Here is a 15,230-nt window from a genome sequence, read left to right as displayed (position 1 = left end):
TCTAAGTGAAACTCAGCAATATTAATAGGACAAGGACATCCTTTGTTTCTTGCTGAGAATAAATGAGAAAGCATGTGGTTTTGGGAGCTTCAGGCAGCCCCCTTGGGATGTCAAAGGGAGACAAACTTAGAATAAAATGAACATTGTAGAAGACAGGTGCTTGGTGACCATTTAGTCATAAGGTAAAGCTATGCCTGAATCCAGGCTTCTCCTTTGGACTTCTTAGTTTTATGAGCCAACAAATTCCATTTATTATTCAAGTTAAAGGAGTCAGGTTTTCTGATATGTATAACTGAGAGTATTTGATACTTGCTTACCTCCCTCTCTGCCTTGTGAGAATAGAACTACTGTCCATTTGGTGCTGGTTGATAGTGAATTTTTTGGAAACGCAGATCAAAATCACTGTCAGTGGCATTGTGGTTGGGCAACAGTATATATATGCCCTAGAAACAGACCTAACTAACTAAAATTTAAAGAACAGGCCTGCTTAACCAAGGGTAAATTTTGAAAGAGATTTCAATCAACATCTTTCATTTCTCTTTGCCCTGGAAAGAAACAGACTCCAAGAAAGTAAGAGCAAACTCTATAAAGACAAAAACAAAAAAACAAACAACAACAAGAACATAAAACAAAATGTATCCTATCTAACCCATAGAGAGAAGTACTGTGGAGTTACACCCTATCTGGCTGTCTTAAAGCAGGTTTTCTAAAAGCACAGTCTGAGACATTCTTGGATGAATGATTCATTGAGGAAGTGCCCTCAGGAGAAACCTGTAAGGGATTAAAGGAAGCAAGATAGGGGAAGAAGCTAAGTAAAGATGAAAGGACTCTTACTTCAGCCTGATTCCACAGAAAGCTTTGGATCATAAATTGCTGCAAAGTTTGTCCCATCCAGAGGCAAGGGACCCTGCATCTGTCATGACCCTGGTTGGGGAGTGGAGTGAGGAGCAGGGAGGCGCATACAGGCAGTGTGTGCAACTTGGCAGGGATTTCTGGATAAAGCATCTCCTATTAGCTAAGGAGAACCTTCCAGAAAAGGGTGCAGGTATAGCAGCTGTTAGGGGATGGGTAGGCTGGTTTGGTAAAGAGGATCTGGGCAAGGATCCAACAGCACCTACAAGATGTGGTCAAATCTCTGGAAATTTTCCTTACTTCACCCATCTTGAGGCTTCATTTTATATTTAAGAATTCCTCTTCAGAAATCAAACTGTTTTTGTGTTGTGCTGCTTGGAACACATCAGCAAACTTATGAAAATTCTAATTGAATATTGCTTCATGTTTTCATCATTCTCATCTCCTATACACAACTTTTTGTCAGTTTCTCTAGTTCTTCTTTAAGTCTCTATGGCCTTCAGTTTATTCTTCATTTTCTCTCTCTTTTTTTTTAAGATTTTATTTATTTATTCATGAGAGACACACAGAGAGAGACAGACACAGGCAGAGGGTGAAGCAGGCTCCATGCAGAGAGCCTGATGTGGGGGATTTGATCCTGGGACTCCAGGATCATGCCCTGGGCTGAAGGGAGGTGCTAAACCTCTGAGCCACCCAGGTATCCCTATTCTTCAGTTTCTTCCTCTACAGGCACTAACCATGTGTCTGGTCACCTGAAAAAGGCATTTCATTTCTTTGTTAACCCCTTAAAATTACTTCCATATTCTTTAAGGGGTGTTCACCAACATACACTTCTACTTCTGTTTTAGGCTTGGTTGCTTATTTCTTTCAGTCTTTTTCATTGCAAGTTAGATGTGCACACCATGTACTGACAGTTCAGTGTGAGTTAAGTGCAATGAGCCTCAGGGTGTGAGGGCAGGAGCTCTGGAAAGATTTTGCAGATTGGGCTGGATTTCCCAGCTCTGCTGTGTGTCTAGCTACAGAACTTGTCTGAGCTGTTTAGTAGCAGCTGAAAACTAGAAACTTTTTAGGCTGCCCTGCTACCCATCAGAGTTGTTGTGAGCATGAATAACATACATAAAAGCACATTATGTTATTAGTATGCAAACTGCATTGACATGATACCTTTCTTTCAAATCTCAAATTTGCTTTCAGATGGTTGCTTTTGGTCAGAATGAGATGATTTCATATCTTACTAGTGTTTCCTGGGCTGCAAGCTGCTAGGATTTGACATTCTTTTGCAGAGGTAACCAAGAGCAGGTGGTCACTTATCTGAGTGAGTCAACACTAGGGGGACCTGGGCATGGAGCAAAATTAAAGTGAAATGGAGAATTTAACTGTGATCCAACCTTTCCCTTGTCTATGTTTATCTTCTCAGGAGCCCTCCATCCCCTCAAGCTGGCTTTTCAGAACCCAATTCTTTGAACTCTAACTACACTTTTCAGGCTCCCAGATGATCTCATCAATCAATCAATCAATCAATCAATCAAACAAACCCTTCTGTTCCATGTCACATTAGCTTTCAGGTATAAAGGACGTGATTAAAAAAACAGCCAGTCCCCATTAAGTATCAATGATTGGAAACTATTATTACCCTCCATTTCTCCCTCCCAGTCTTTGAGATGATTATTTCACACCTTTCTTTTCTCAAACTTCTGAGACCCACTATAGCATCCTTAGTCTCAGCTGATGGCCTTATTTTCCATTTCATTAAGAAAACAGAAGCAATCAAAGAATATCCACCAGCTCTCATCACCTTACCTACCCACTTACTTGTGCCTACGCCCATATATTCTACGTTACTACAGGTAACGTGGCTCCTACCTAAGCCCTTCCACTGATGGATTAGATCCAATGGCTCCAGCAATTCTCCACCCTCTCTAATGCATTATCAGATTTTCCCTCTTTACTAGATCATTCCCATCAATACACAACCTATTATTTCTCCCATCTTAAAAAACAAAAAACAAACCCAAACCCAAAAAACTTATTGGCCTTGCACCCAACTCCAGTTTAGTCCCAATTTTCTACTCTCCTTTATAACAGGACTCTTCAAAAGAATTATTTCACCAACTCCACTTCATTGTCTTCTAGTCTCTCTTGAACCCAGTCCATCCCGGTTTTTCCTGCACAACTCTGCCATGACTGCTCTTACAAAGGTCACCAGGAACCTCTGCGCTGCTAAATCGAATGGTCAATCCAATTTAGTCCTCATCTCAAAGAGTTTGTCTTCTGCCTTCCTTGTCTTGGATAATGGCAAGGCTATCTATCTGGTCACTCTCACCAGCTTGTGAAGTCATCCCTTTCTTCTTCTTCTTCCCTCTTACCCAAGCCGTTGGGAAATCTCACCAATCCAACAACCCAAACATCTTTCTAATTTGTTTTCTCCTTTATGCCCTTGCAATGCTTGTCAGACAGCTTCTGTCTGGATGGTAACTGCTCTTTAGTGTGCCCCACACTGTCCCTGCAATTCTCTTGCTAGAACAAAGATGTAATCCATACCACTCCACTCATAAACCACTCCCTAAGTTTCCTATTTGCTGTGCAATTAAGCAAAACCCCCTCAACATAGTACTGAAGTCCTTTTACTATCTGGCACCATCCTGCCTTCACAGCTATGACTCCTGCTTCTGTCAACACATCTTATATTCTATCCACCATTCACAACCTGCCTCTGTCCTTTTATCCTTGCTGGTCCCACTGCCTGGAGTGCCTCTTCCTCCATTTTTTTTTTCCTGTTTGAGAATTATTATTATTTAAAAAATGATTTCTGAAAGCTTGTAATATGCAAAGTATGACACAAATATTATACATGTATTATTTCATTTAATCATCAGAAAACTGAAATAACTTTCTCAAGTTAATACAGCTAGGAAATGGTTGATCTAGGATTTGAACTCTGTTCATGATCTGACAGCATTGGTAAAAATTTCTCTGACTCGTCACAATTAGTTGCCTTTTCCTGTGTTCCAGTAGCAGGTTTGTTGTTGTTGTTGTTGTTTTTAATTGACTACACAAAAGCAGTTTTGTTACAGATATTAAACATATAGACTCTGAAGCTAAACTCCCTGGGTTTGAGTCCTAGATATGTGGCTTGCCAGTTCTGAGATCTTGTGCCTCAGTCTTTTTATTTCCTATTCATCTTCCAGTTCTCCTGCCCCCAGCAAAGTAGGCCTTTCACTAGAGTGGGTGCTCCATAAACATTTATCAAACTGAATTTGTAAGTATATGGGTGTTCATGCCAGACAATGTGACATTTACAAGTTCATGGTCTATGCTGTGCTTTAATTACCTTCAAGTCCTTTAAAGAAAGTGGTTACCAAAGTCAACAAGACCATCCAACAGCTCTGACTTGTTTTTGAAAGTCCAGGTCATTACTGTTCTGCTTCTGTGAACAGGAAGCCTTTTCACATTCAAGTTTTTCCTGAGTTCCCTCATTTGTGAAAACAACACTCTCCTTATGGGGGAGAAGGAAAGGGATACCTGTCACAGGGTTCAAGACTTCTCTGGGACAGCTAGAGGTATATAGCTGGAGGTTTCCCCTCCAGTGAGCAGTGACCAGGGTCAGATTTCACTTCTAAGCACTGGCACAGTGTGCTTAGACCTGAAAGAGGTCTGAGGATTCCTGGGAGGGCCCTGGCTCAAGTTACATCACATTGTTTAACTGCCCTCAAGCTTGTTTATTTACATTTCAAGGATGCCTCACTAGGTGAGGTTGCAGGAGTGAGGTGGCAGGAAGAGGTTTCAAAGGAGTGTGAAAATAGTAGAAAAGGAAATATTTGATTAGAGGTTAACATGTCCCCTGGGGCTTCTTTGATTTGGATGATTAAGCACTTTCCAAGGGGAAGTGGTCTCTGTACAGAGTGGGGGCTTCTGTTCCCAATGAGTTGCAGCTGTGGTGTATGATGTGACCTAAACTAAGTGGGCCATGAAAGAGAAAGGGCATTCACAGGACCAGCACAGTGACTGCTATACTCATCTTCACGTGAGCCTATGTTTTCTTCTGTCCTGTATCTCAGTGAACATCTGCAAGTTGCTTAAGGCTGTAACTTGGGAGTCAGCCTATAATCCTCTTTCTCTGTCACCAGATTCTGTATACTTTCTCCCTTGAAAGTCTTTCAAACCCATTTCCTTCTCTCTGCTTCCACTGGCACCACCTTTGAAGGTTAAGAACTTCATCATGTCTTCTTGGATTGTATCTTCCTTATGGCTTTCTTGGTCTCAAATCTTAGACCTTCTGCTCTATTCTCTGTTACTGTCAAGGGAATTTTTCTTTTCTTTTTTAAAGATTCTATTTACTTATTCATGAGAGAGAGGCAGAGACATAGGCATAGGGAGGCTCCCCTGTGGGGAGCCTGATGTAGGACTTGATTCCAGGACCCCAGAATCATGATGTGAGCGAAAAGCAGCTGCTCAACCACTGAGCCGTCCAGGTGCTCCATATCAAGGGGATTTTTCAAATTTAAAATCCATATGGTTTAAAATCCATCAGTGGCTCTCCATGGTCTTCTGTATTAAATGCTCCCCAGAGCCTAGTTTGTGAGGCTTTTCAGGTTCTGGTCTTCCTTCGCTGGCTTGTGTCCTATCAGGTCGACCTACCTCCAAACCTGTGAGTGTCTTCACGTCAGTAATCTTGACCTGCATGCAGTCCTCAGTGCCTGCATTATTTGCTCTCAAGCCTTGCAGCTTTCTGTTTTGGCTCCTCCTTCTGCCCAGAATTCCCCTTTTCTCCTTCAGCTTCTCTTGTCCTTTTTTTCCCCTTCAGGTTGAATGTCTCTATCATAGACTGTATCTGATCTCTATTTTGTCAGCATCTAGCTCTGGCAGACAGTAGTTGCTCAATAAATATTCGACAGAGAAATAAATTAACTCTATACTAGTCATAGGGTTCAATCATAGTTCAGGGAAAGGGCCTTGAAATATCTGGCTCTGAAAGAAGGAAATATCACAGTTACTGCAATTATGTTATTAGATGGGTAAAATTTCACACTTGATAAAAGAATTCTGAGGTTTTGTGTTTCTTCAAGCTAAAATGACTGAAGATTATTTAAAAAACCATTTTAAAAGGCCTCTTCTCTAGACGATGAAAACCTTATTTGCCAGCTTTGACAAAACATGGAGGAGTTCAGGAATTACAGTCACCAAGCAAGTGTTGCCAGAAATGTCATACCTGCTGCTTTAAGAATGCCGCTCTAGGGCCAAAGTTAAACAAATCTTTCAAGAGAGTTGTGAGAGGTGAGAGCTTTCTGCAAACTATGAAATGAAATCTGCCTACATATGGCTGAAGCCAGCACACACAAGAATTAGTGACCGTTAAATAACCTGGAGTGACATCAAAAGACAATATACATCATACATGATTATACTAAGGTATACACAAAGGGAATCTACTACACAGCACATTTCTGCTAAACATAAAGGAGACACCTTCTTTCAACACAGAAACTAAACACTGGAATGGACTGCCTTGTGAGGTGAGCTTGAAGTGTCCCACTGTCTTCAATGGCTTGCACGGCGCTGGGCTCAAGCCAAGGCAGGGCGGCTCCAGGGAAAAGGGCGCAGGGTGGAAAGGCTAAGGCATCCTTTGGCTCTTTAAACGTAGATTCTTTGGAACCTTTTGTTTTGTTTTGTTTTGTTTTTAGTCCTTTGATTCTTTGGAACCTTTGATTCTTCCGATTGATTGTCGGTTCTAAGCGTTAAAGCACAGTGGGGAAAGCTGCAACAAAGATGGGAAGGGAGCTAGCAAGAGTACTCAGAGAAAAAGTGGGTGGGACTTTAACGAGTAAGCCATAACAGAGAGATTGGGCGAGTAGAGGACAAGCGGAGCAAACGCAGAAGAGGAAACGGGGAGGAGGGAAAAGAGCGCGAGAGGAAACTTAGCGAAGGAAGGAAGGAAGAGAGTGACCCAACTCGTCCGGGACAGGAGAAAGGCACGCCCAGAGGGGCCTGCTTCTTTAAGGGAAAGCCCCGCCCCCCCCACGTGACGCCTCAGCAGGCCCGTCCACGATTGGCTGCGGCTGGAGGGCGGGAGGGGGGTTGCTAGGCGCGGAGGGGATCCGGCGGGCCCCCGCCTCGCGGAGCACCGAGCCGCAGGAGCCCAGCTTGGTAAAGCCGAGCTGCTGGAACATGGCGAGAGGCTGGGACGCGCGGCCGCCCTGGCGGCCCGGGCGCCTCCCGCCTCTGCTGTTGCTGCTGCTGCTGGTGCTGCTGCTGCTGCAGAACCCGGCCCGGGCAGCGCACATCAAGAAGGCGGAGGCGACGACAACGACGACGAGCGCAGGCGCCGAGGCGGACGAAGGCCAGTTCAGTCGCTACTACCACGAAGAGGAGCTGGGCTCGGCGCTGAGGGAGGCGGCGGCAGCTGGGCCCCCGGGCCTGGCCCGCCTCTTCAGCATCGGCAGCTCGGTGGAGGGCCGGCCGCTGTGGGTGCTGCGCCTCACGGCCGGCCTGGGGCCGCCGCCTCCTGACGGCAACGCGGGGCCCGACGCGGCGGGGCCGCTGCTGCCCGGCCGGCCGCAGGTGAAACTGGTGGGCAACATGCACGGCGACGAGACCGTGTCGCGCCAGGTGCTGATCTACCTGGCCCGCGAGCTGGCGGCTGGCTACCGCCGCGGGGATCCGCGCCTCGTCCGCCTGCTCAACACCACCGACGTGTACGTGCTGCCTAGCCTCAACCCCGACGGCTTTGAGCGCGCCCGAGAGGGCGACTGCGGCCTCAGCGATAGTGGCCCCCCCGGGGCCAGTGGTCGCGACAACAGCCGCGGCCGTGACCTCAACCGCAGCTTCCCCGACCAGTTCAGCACCGGCGAGCCCCCGGCCCTGGACGAGGTGCCCGAGGTGCGCGCCCTCATGGACTGGATCCGCAGGAACAAGTGAGTGTGGTAAACACCCCCCACACCACCCCCCCACCCCCACCCCCCCCCGCTCCTTGCCCATCCACGTGGGCCTGCAAGGGCAGAGGCTGGGTCGGGCACTCAGTAGGCATTCGGACAGTGCTTGCAGGCCTGAGGGGCGGGGGCGTGAAGGTGGAAGGCGACACCCCGTAACCGGGACAGGGCCCAGGCCGCTTAGCCTCTTGTCCGGCTAATAGTCCAGGAAGCACTGCCTAGAGGCTGTCATTTTTGTTCTACGGGTGCAAAGAGCTGTTCAGCTAGAAGGTAGACTCCTTTCTGACATTCTGGTCCCTGTTGTCACAGGACCGTAGAATATGAGCAGTAGAAGAGAACTTAAGGATGACTTAGGTCAGCTCACTCATTTTATAGATAAGCTATCAATATTGCTCTTATTACCGTAGGCAACGTGCTAAGGAAGCTCTTTCCTTGGACTGCGTGATCTCACTTTATGTTGGCCACAACCTCATGAAATACACATCATTAATATCCCTGTTTTGCATATATGGGAAACTGAGGGTCAGATTGGTTAAATAATTTACACAGTAGGGAGTGTAGGTGGGATTTAGATTCAGGCAATCTGACTCTGTCCGTGCTCTTAGCCATAGAGGGAGACTGTAACCCATTAATGATCAATGATAAGTGGCATTCCCTGGGTCCTCTTGGTTATTTGACAGACACTGGTTCACTTCCAGTCTTTACTTCTGACTCCGCTAGGGAAATATATGGCTATGGCTGGAGAACTTGCACAGAGCTGATACTATCATCTGTGAGCTGCTTCATTTTTGATTCTCCAGAAGGTTTCTGATGCCATTTGTGCACTTTATTAGTGGGCTGAATGGCCAATTATCACATTTAACACACACCTTAAGTGTCATTAAGCACTATGTGGAATGTAAAAATTAAAAGCAATAGGACCTCAAGAAATTGGCATATAACAAGAGAATATTATAAACATCTATGAGGTGTGTTTATGTATCCAGTTAAACTTTACAGGAATTGTTCCTACTGGCAAAATGTGTGTGGGCTGCAATAATATGGATCATCTCTGTGCAAGAGGTGAACTTGAACCATGTCTCAAGAGATGTGTCTCAGGAGATGAATAGGATTTTCAGCAAAAAGGAGGAGGAGAGGAATAAAAGAACTTACTCCAAATGGAATAATGTCTGAAGTGAGCGTGTACTTCTACCCTTTTCAAGTATAAGCTTCGCTAGCATATCCCCAATTTTTGTGTTTCATAAGGCTTGCGAGGCAATAGTTAATCGTGCCATCTCAATTTGAAGATTTCTGAGTGACAGATACTATAAAAGTAATAATGAACAGAAAAGTTTCTCTATGAGACTTGGGATCATCTCTTCTGTAATATTTAAATACATAGAGCAGATCTAGAAAATTCGTAGGCATTATGACAACCCTAGATTTTTTTAATATTCTACTTTTCACTTTACTCCTCCTTTTGAGATCCCTTGTAGGTATTTAATTTCACATGCATCTCCTGGAGAAGGTTTTTTTTTTCTTTTAAAGATAACCATGTCACGATCTCTGAACATTTGCCTAAGAAACATGACTTTAATGTGTATCTTGCTGTTAGAAGCTGTGATGGCCAGGGCTTTTCTGAGATGGTATATCGAATGTACTGTTTGCATTGCTTAAATGAAAATGCCCTGTTGTGACCCTTGCAGAGATATAAATTCCATGACTAGATTTTTCTCTTCAGTATTAGTTTTGCTGTAAAAATGAAAATGAGCTTTGCCTTGGTGCAAGTCACCTTGAGGCTGTACCAAAAGCTTTAAATTTTAAATGTGGATCAAAAATTTGCTCTCTGGTTAACTTTTTCATACCACAGTATTTAAATAACATAAGTTTTGGTTTGGGGCAGTTAGTTCAATGATAGGAGCTTGTACGAATTTAAAAGTTAATCTGTGTTTGCTGGCATCAGACAGAAAGTCATTTTGTTCCATAGCTATGGACCATCCGATGGTAACCAACTATGTTTCATACATGTAACTCTAATAAGAAGGGAAAGTGGGTGATTAGGGTGAAAAGTACATCCATCTATCCTCAGTTTTCACAAATTAACTTCACAATTTACCTCAAAATGGATAATCTTTTTTTTTTAAGATTTTATTTATTTATTCATGAGAGACACAGAGAGAAGGCAGACACATAGGCAGAGGGAGAAGCAGACTCCTCGCAGGAGCCTGATGTCGGACTTGATCCCAGAACTCCAGGGTCATGCCCTGAGCCAGAGGCAGATGCTCAACCATTGAGCCACCCAGGCATCCCAAAATGGATAATCTTTAATGATAAATTAATAACAAAAGACAGTGATATGTGAATAAAATTAAAAACACAAGCATACATGCAATTTGAGATTGATGCCTAGAGTGAGCTCTATGAATAGGAAATTTAAGAACTGAATGTATTAGTCTGTATGGGAAAATTATCTTTTTCAATGTATTTTCTGAAATCATTTGAATAATTTCTTGATATAGTATTTACCCACCTATATTAGAAATAGATTTTTGTTGCTATTTTGGGTATGTAAGAATTTAAGACTTACTTCCTTCTGCTTCAGATAGTGAATTTTATTTTCTTTGTTTCACTTTATACATAATCCAACGGGTGTTTTTGTATCACTGATAATTGACACATACACTTAGGAAAATATACAAGATTTTAATCCCATCATTAAAATAAAGATTTTATAGTTTTATTGACCCCCATTTCTGGCACACTAGGCTTCTTTAATTAAATATACCTGCTTAGACTTTAATAGGAGATTGGCATGTAAATGATTTTTTGGTATGCTATTGAAAAGCATTATCATATTGCTGGGGGTGGGTATTTTTGAGGGGCTTGTGTTTTAACTATAGTTTCTTGAATCTTTAGAATTTAGTTTATCAGATTCAAGTTCTCATAATTTTTATTTATTTTTTATTTATTTTAAAATTTAGAGAGAGAGAGCATGGGAGGGGAGGGGCAGAGGGAGGGAAGAGAGAATCTCAAGCAGACTCTGTGCTGAGCTGAATGTGGGGCTCGATCCCCTATCCCTGAGATCATGACCTGAGCTGAAATCAAGAGTCCAACACTTAACTGACTGAGCCACCCAGATGCCACTCCAGTTCTCATAATTTTTAAAAATTATTTGTAGGGTTATCCAAGACATAAAAATGTTAACCTAGAGATTAATTTTTTTTTTTTTTAAGATTTTATTCATGAGACACAGAGAGAGAGAGAGGCAGAGACACAGGCAGAGGGAGAAGCAGGCTCCCTGCAGGGAGCCCGATGCGGGAGTCGATCCCAGGACTCCAGGATCATGTCCAGGGCTGAAGGCAGGCGCCAAACCGCTGAGCCACCTGGGGACCCCCAACTTTTTAATATCTATAGAGTCTTGCTTACATACATTTATATTTAGCAGGTACCTTAAATCTTATGTAAGGAATAATATATGATACTGAAGTCAAATATGAGGAACACTTAAAAGAATTGATTTGAATGGAAACCATAAAATATCTTTCAAATAAAATTGGATTGACATGCAAAGTTGGTTTGATAAAGACTAAAAGTGATAAGCTTCTAGCTACTGTAATAGGTTTCCCTTTGTCTTGAAATCCTTATGAGTGGCATTCATACTTTTAAGACTACATAAGTAAAGGTAGGAAAATCTAGCAATTGAATTTTATCACCTATATAGATCGCGTGTATTTTGTTGTTCTAAAAGCATTTGGTTAGGCCATTTTAATATTTCAGGGAAGCATTGCAAGAATTGCCATACAGGGGCACCTGAGTGGCTCAGTCGGGTAAGGGTCTGCCTTGGCTCAGGTCATAATCCCAGGATCCTGGGTTAGAGCCCTCCATTGGGCTCCCTGCTCAGCGGGGAGTCTGCTTCCCCCTCTCCCTTTGCCTCTCCCCCTGGCTTGTGCTTTCTCGCTCTCAAATAAATAAAATATTTTTAAAAATGCCAAAGTGAAAACAGCATTTAGTAGGGGTGCCTGGGTGACTCAGTGGTTGAGCATCTGCCTTCAGCTCACAGTGTGATCCGGGAGTCCTTGGATTGAGGTCCCCTCCATCCCCCTTCATCATGTCCCGCATTGGGCTCTCCGTAGGGAGTCTGCTTCTCCCTCTGCCTGAGTCTCTGTCTCTCATGAATAAATAAAAATCTGTTTTGTTTTGTTTTTTTTTTTTTAAAAAAAACACAGCATTTAGTAGAGAATCTCAGACTTTAATTGAAAATATACAATTAAAGTAGTATGCTTCACTTACTTAGAATATGCAGTTATCCATTTTATTTTTCTAGAATATGAGTGCCATGAGGGCATTTTTAATGTTTTTTTCCTGACATATTCCCTAGTGCCCAGAACGTTGACTCTTAAGAACATTTGTTGCTGAATGGATTACCTGAACTGCGCTAGCTTTCTTTTAAACTTTCCCAAAATCAGAAGGGGAGAGAAAAGTACTCAAGTTACTTTAGATATACAAATCAGAAGTAAATTGACAATACCTTAGCAGTATTAAAATGCCATTTTTTAGATAGGTAGAATGGAGTTAGAATGTTAGAACATACACTTAGGTTTTGTTTCTGTATCATTCTGTCACCCAAATGCTAGCACTGGTAGTGGGGAATAGAATGAAAGTCTGAAGGCAGTGATTCCCTAAGTAGGATGCTAGATATCTCCAAAGGAGTGAACATTAGTTGAGCAGAGGCTATAAAGCAGTGGTTATGCTAGAAGGTGTTTACGTGTATTAATTCTTATAACAACCCTGGGAAGCAGGTAGTGTTAATCCTCATTTTACAAAAAAAAAAAAAATACAAAAAAAAAAAAATCCTCATGTAACAGATAGATGAGAAAGAAACTGGGGTTCAATGAATTTAAAGGCAGTAACTTCTTTCTGATCATATTTTATTACTGGTGAGTGACAGCTCTGGGAGACTGAATGTTCTTGCCCATATTTGCGTGGCTCCAAAGCCCATGCTATTGCTGTTCCGCCAAATGGCATCCTCTGGTGTCTGGAAGATTGCTAATTACAGTTATATATATATATTTATATATGTATATATATATATATTAGTTTTTAACTAGTCTCTTTTCATAGTCTATTCTAGTATATAATCATTGTTTTTACTGATTAAATTCTGTCTTCTGATGAATATTCTGTGTTATATTTTCACTTTTTGATATTTTCTGGGATAACATTGATCATACTTAAAATAACCTTTCAAATTAGACATACTATAGGCCTAAGGTTCTTTGAAGCATATAGAAAGAAATGTTCTATATAACTCCCTTTAGAATTTCTGTAGGTCAGTTCATTTCAGCCACAGAAAGGTAGAAGCAAGAAAATCCAATTTAGAGTGCAAAGAGCAAAGTGTTCAATCTGTAGTCACAGCATTAGTTTGAACTGTTCCATGAGGGAAGGATGTATAAATAGGGCTTCAGCATGTTTTTGCCTTTAGCTTTCACCATAAAAGGAGTTCTTCAGTATTTCTGTATCTATAAATTTCACCAAATTATAAATTGGTTCACTTAGAAGTAGAAACATTAAAAAAAAAGTGTTTCTTTTATGGGAGCAGCCTTGTCTCCATGTCAGTTTATTTTTTAATGGGCCAATCAGAAGTCTTGGGCTTAGAAAGAGAGCCGCTTCTATGGTGATGCACTGAAGGACTAATCTTCTCTGTGCTATATTGTTTTTCTCTGAAAGCAGCTTACTGTATCAGGTTCTCCCCACCCCCAGTCTTCTCAACTGTAGCTTCTCTCTTGACAATGTGAATTTACTATATTGTGAAACTGTATTTGTGGGGCAGAACACATCCTGTTTTAAATTAGACGCTGTGCCTTAAAATATAAATAATTTTGGGATAATAAATATAAAAAATCATGAAAGTCATTAACCTAACTCACATGTTCAACAAATATTTAAACAAACCATGTTTTCTACAATGTTAACATGTTATGAAATACAAGTATCAGATTGAACTATATGAAACTGTCACTTTTGTAGATCAAAAAGTGACTGAACCCTGGCAGGTTCATGTGATTCAACCTGATACATGCATTTGAATTCCCTGAATAAGATGTCTCCTAAAACGTTAACTTGTACTGTTTTTCAGCTATTTTTTCAATGATGGGGAAATTCTTTAAAGTTACTTAAGGTTGGGGGGGATCCCTGGGTAGCTCAGCAGTTTAGCGCCTGCCTTTGGCCCAGGGCATGATCCTGGAGTCCCCGGATTGACTCCCACATTGGGCTCCCTGCATGGAGCCTGCATGTCTCTCTTCCTGTCTCTGCCTCTTTCTCTGTGTATCTTTTATGAATAAATAAATAAAATCTTTTTAAAATATTAAAGTTGCTTAAGGTTAACTTAAATTGCAAAAACTGTTTGCCTGAGATTTGTTGAACTGATGAGACTTTCTTTCCTTTTCCTTTGTTGTTCTGCTTCCAATAGCTGTTAGAGTTGTTTTCTAGGTCTCTCAGAGATACCTGAGTTCATTTATGAAAGAGGATTTTTAAATACATGACATTTTCTGTGCCTTTTTTTACTGATACATGCTTTGGTTGTTTTCAAAGGTTCGTGCTTTCTGGAAATCTGCATGGTGGCTCAGTGGTAGCAAGCTATCCCTTTGATGACTCTCCAGAACATAAGGCCACTGGAATCTATAGCAAAACCTCAGATGATGAAGTCTTTAAATACTTGGCAAAAGCCTATGCATCAAACCATCCCATAATGAAAACTGGTGCCCCTCATTGTCCAGGAGATGAAGATGAGACTTTCAAAGATGGGATCACAAACGGCGCACATTGGTATGATGTGGAAGGTATGGAAAGTTATGAATTTGCTGTTTTCCCCCTTGTTCATTTGGCCTGCCTTCCTTCCTTGCTTGCTTCCTTTCTTTTTTCCTTCCTTCCTATCCCCCTCCATCCCTCTTTCTTTTCTTTTCTTTTTTTTTCTTTTCTTTTCTTTTCTTTTCTTTTCTTTTCTTCTCTTTTCTCTTTTCTCTTTTCTTTTCTTTTCTCTTTTCTCTTTTCTTTTCTTTTCTCTTCTCTTCTCTTCTCTTTTCTTTTCTTTTCTTTTCTTTTTTCTTTTCTTTTCTTTTCTTTTTTCTTTCATTAAGTAAGCTCTATGCCCAACATGGGGCTTAAACTCCCAATCCCCTAAAATCAAGATCACATGCTCTATTGACTGAGTCAGCCCAGTGCCCCTCATTTAGCTTTCTTATGTATACTCTAAGTGGAAAAGAGGAAATTTTGAGGAATTCTAATTCTTAAAAAGCATTTTTTTTTTTAATTTTGAAAATTTCAGACCCACAGTACAATTGAAAGACTATATGAAGGCCTATATTATCCTTTATTTAAATTCACCAATATTGGGCAGCCCGGGTGGCTCAGCGGTTTGGCGCCACCTTCAGCCCAGGGTGGGATCGGGCTCCCTGCATGGAGCCTGCTTCTCCC

At 41.9% G+C, this 15,230-nt stretch overlaps 1 protein-coding gene across 1 annotated transcript in view; it reads left to right on the top strand.

The window, feature by feature from the left end:
* Positions 1 to 6,917: 6,917 nt before the first annotated feature.
* CPD (carboxypeptidase D) overlaps positions 6,918 to 15,230 on the top strand; it is a 79,754-nt gene continuing 71,441 nt past the window's right edge. The window contains exons 1-2 of the mRNA XM_041725011.1: positions 6,918 to 7,763; positions 14,349 to 14,596. Of these exons, the coding sequence (XP_041580945.1) occupies positions 7,018 to 7,763; positions 14,349 to 14,596 (994 nt within the window). The 5' untranslated portion in view covers positions 6,918 to 7,017. The remainder of the gene's footprint in view (positions 7,764 to 14,348; positions 14,597 to 15,230) is intronic.

This window comes from Vulpes lagopus, chromosome 12 (genome assembly GCF_018345385.1).
Source record: "Vulpes lagopus strain Blue_001 chromosome 12, ASM1834538v1, whole genome shotgun sequence".
Taxonomy (NCBI): domain Eukaryota; kingdom Metazoa; phylum Chordata; class Mammalia; order Carnivora; family Canidae; genus Vulpes; species Vulpes lagopus.
This window is presented reverse-complemented; position numbering and strand designations above follow the sequence as displayed.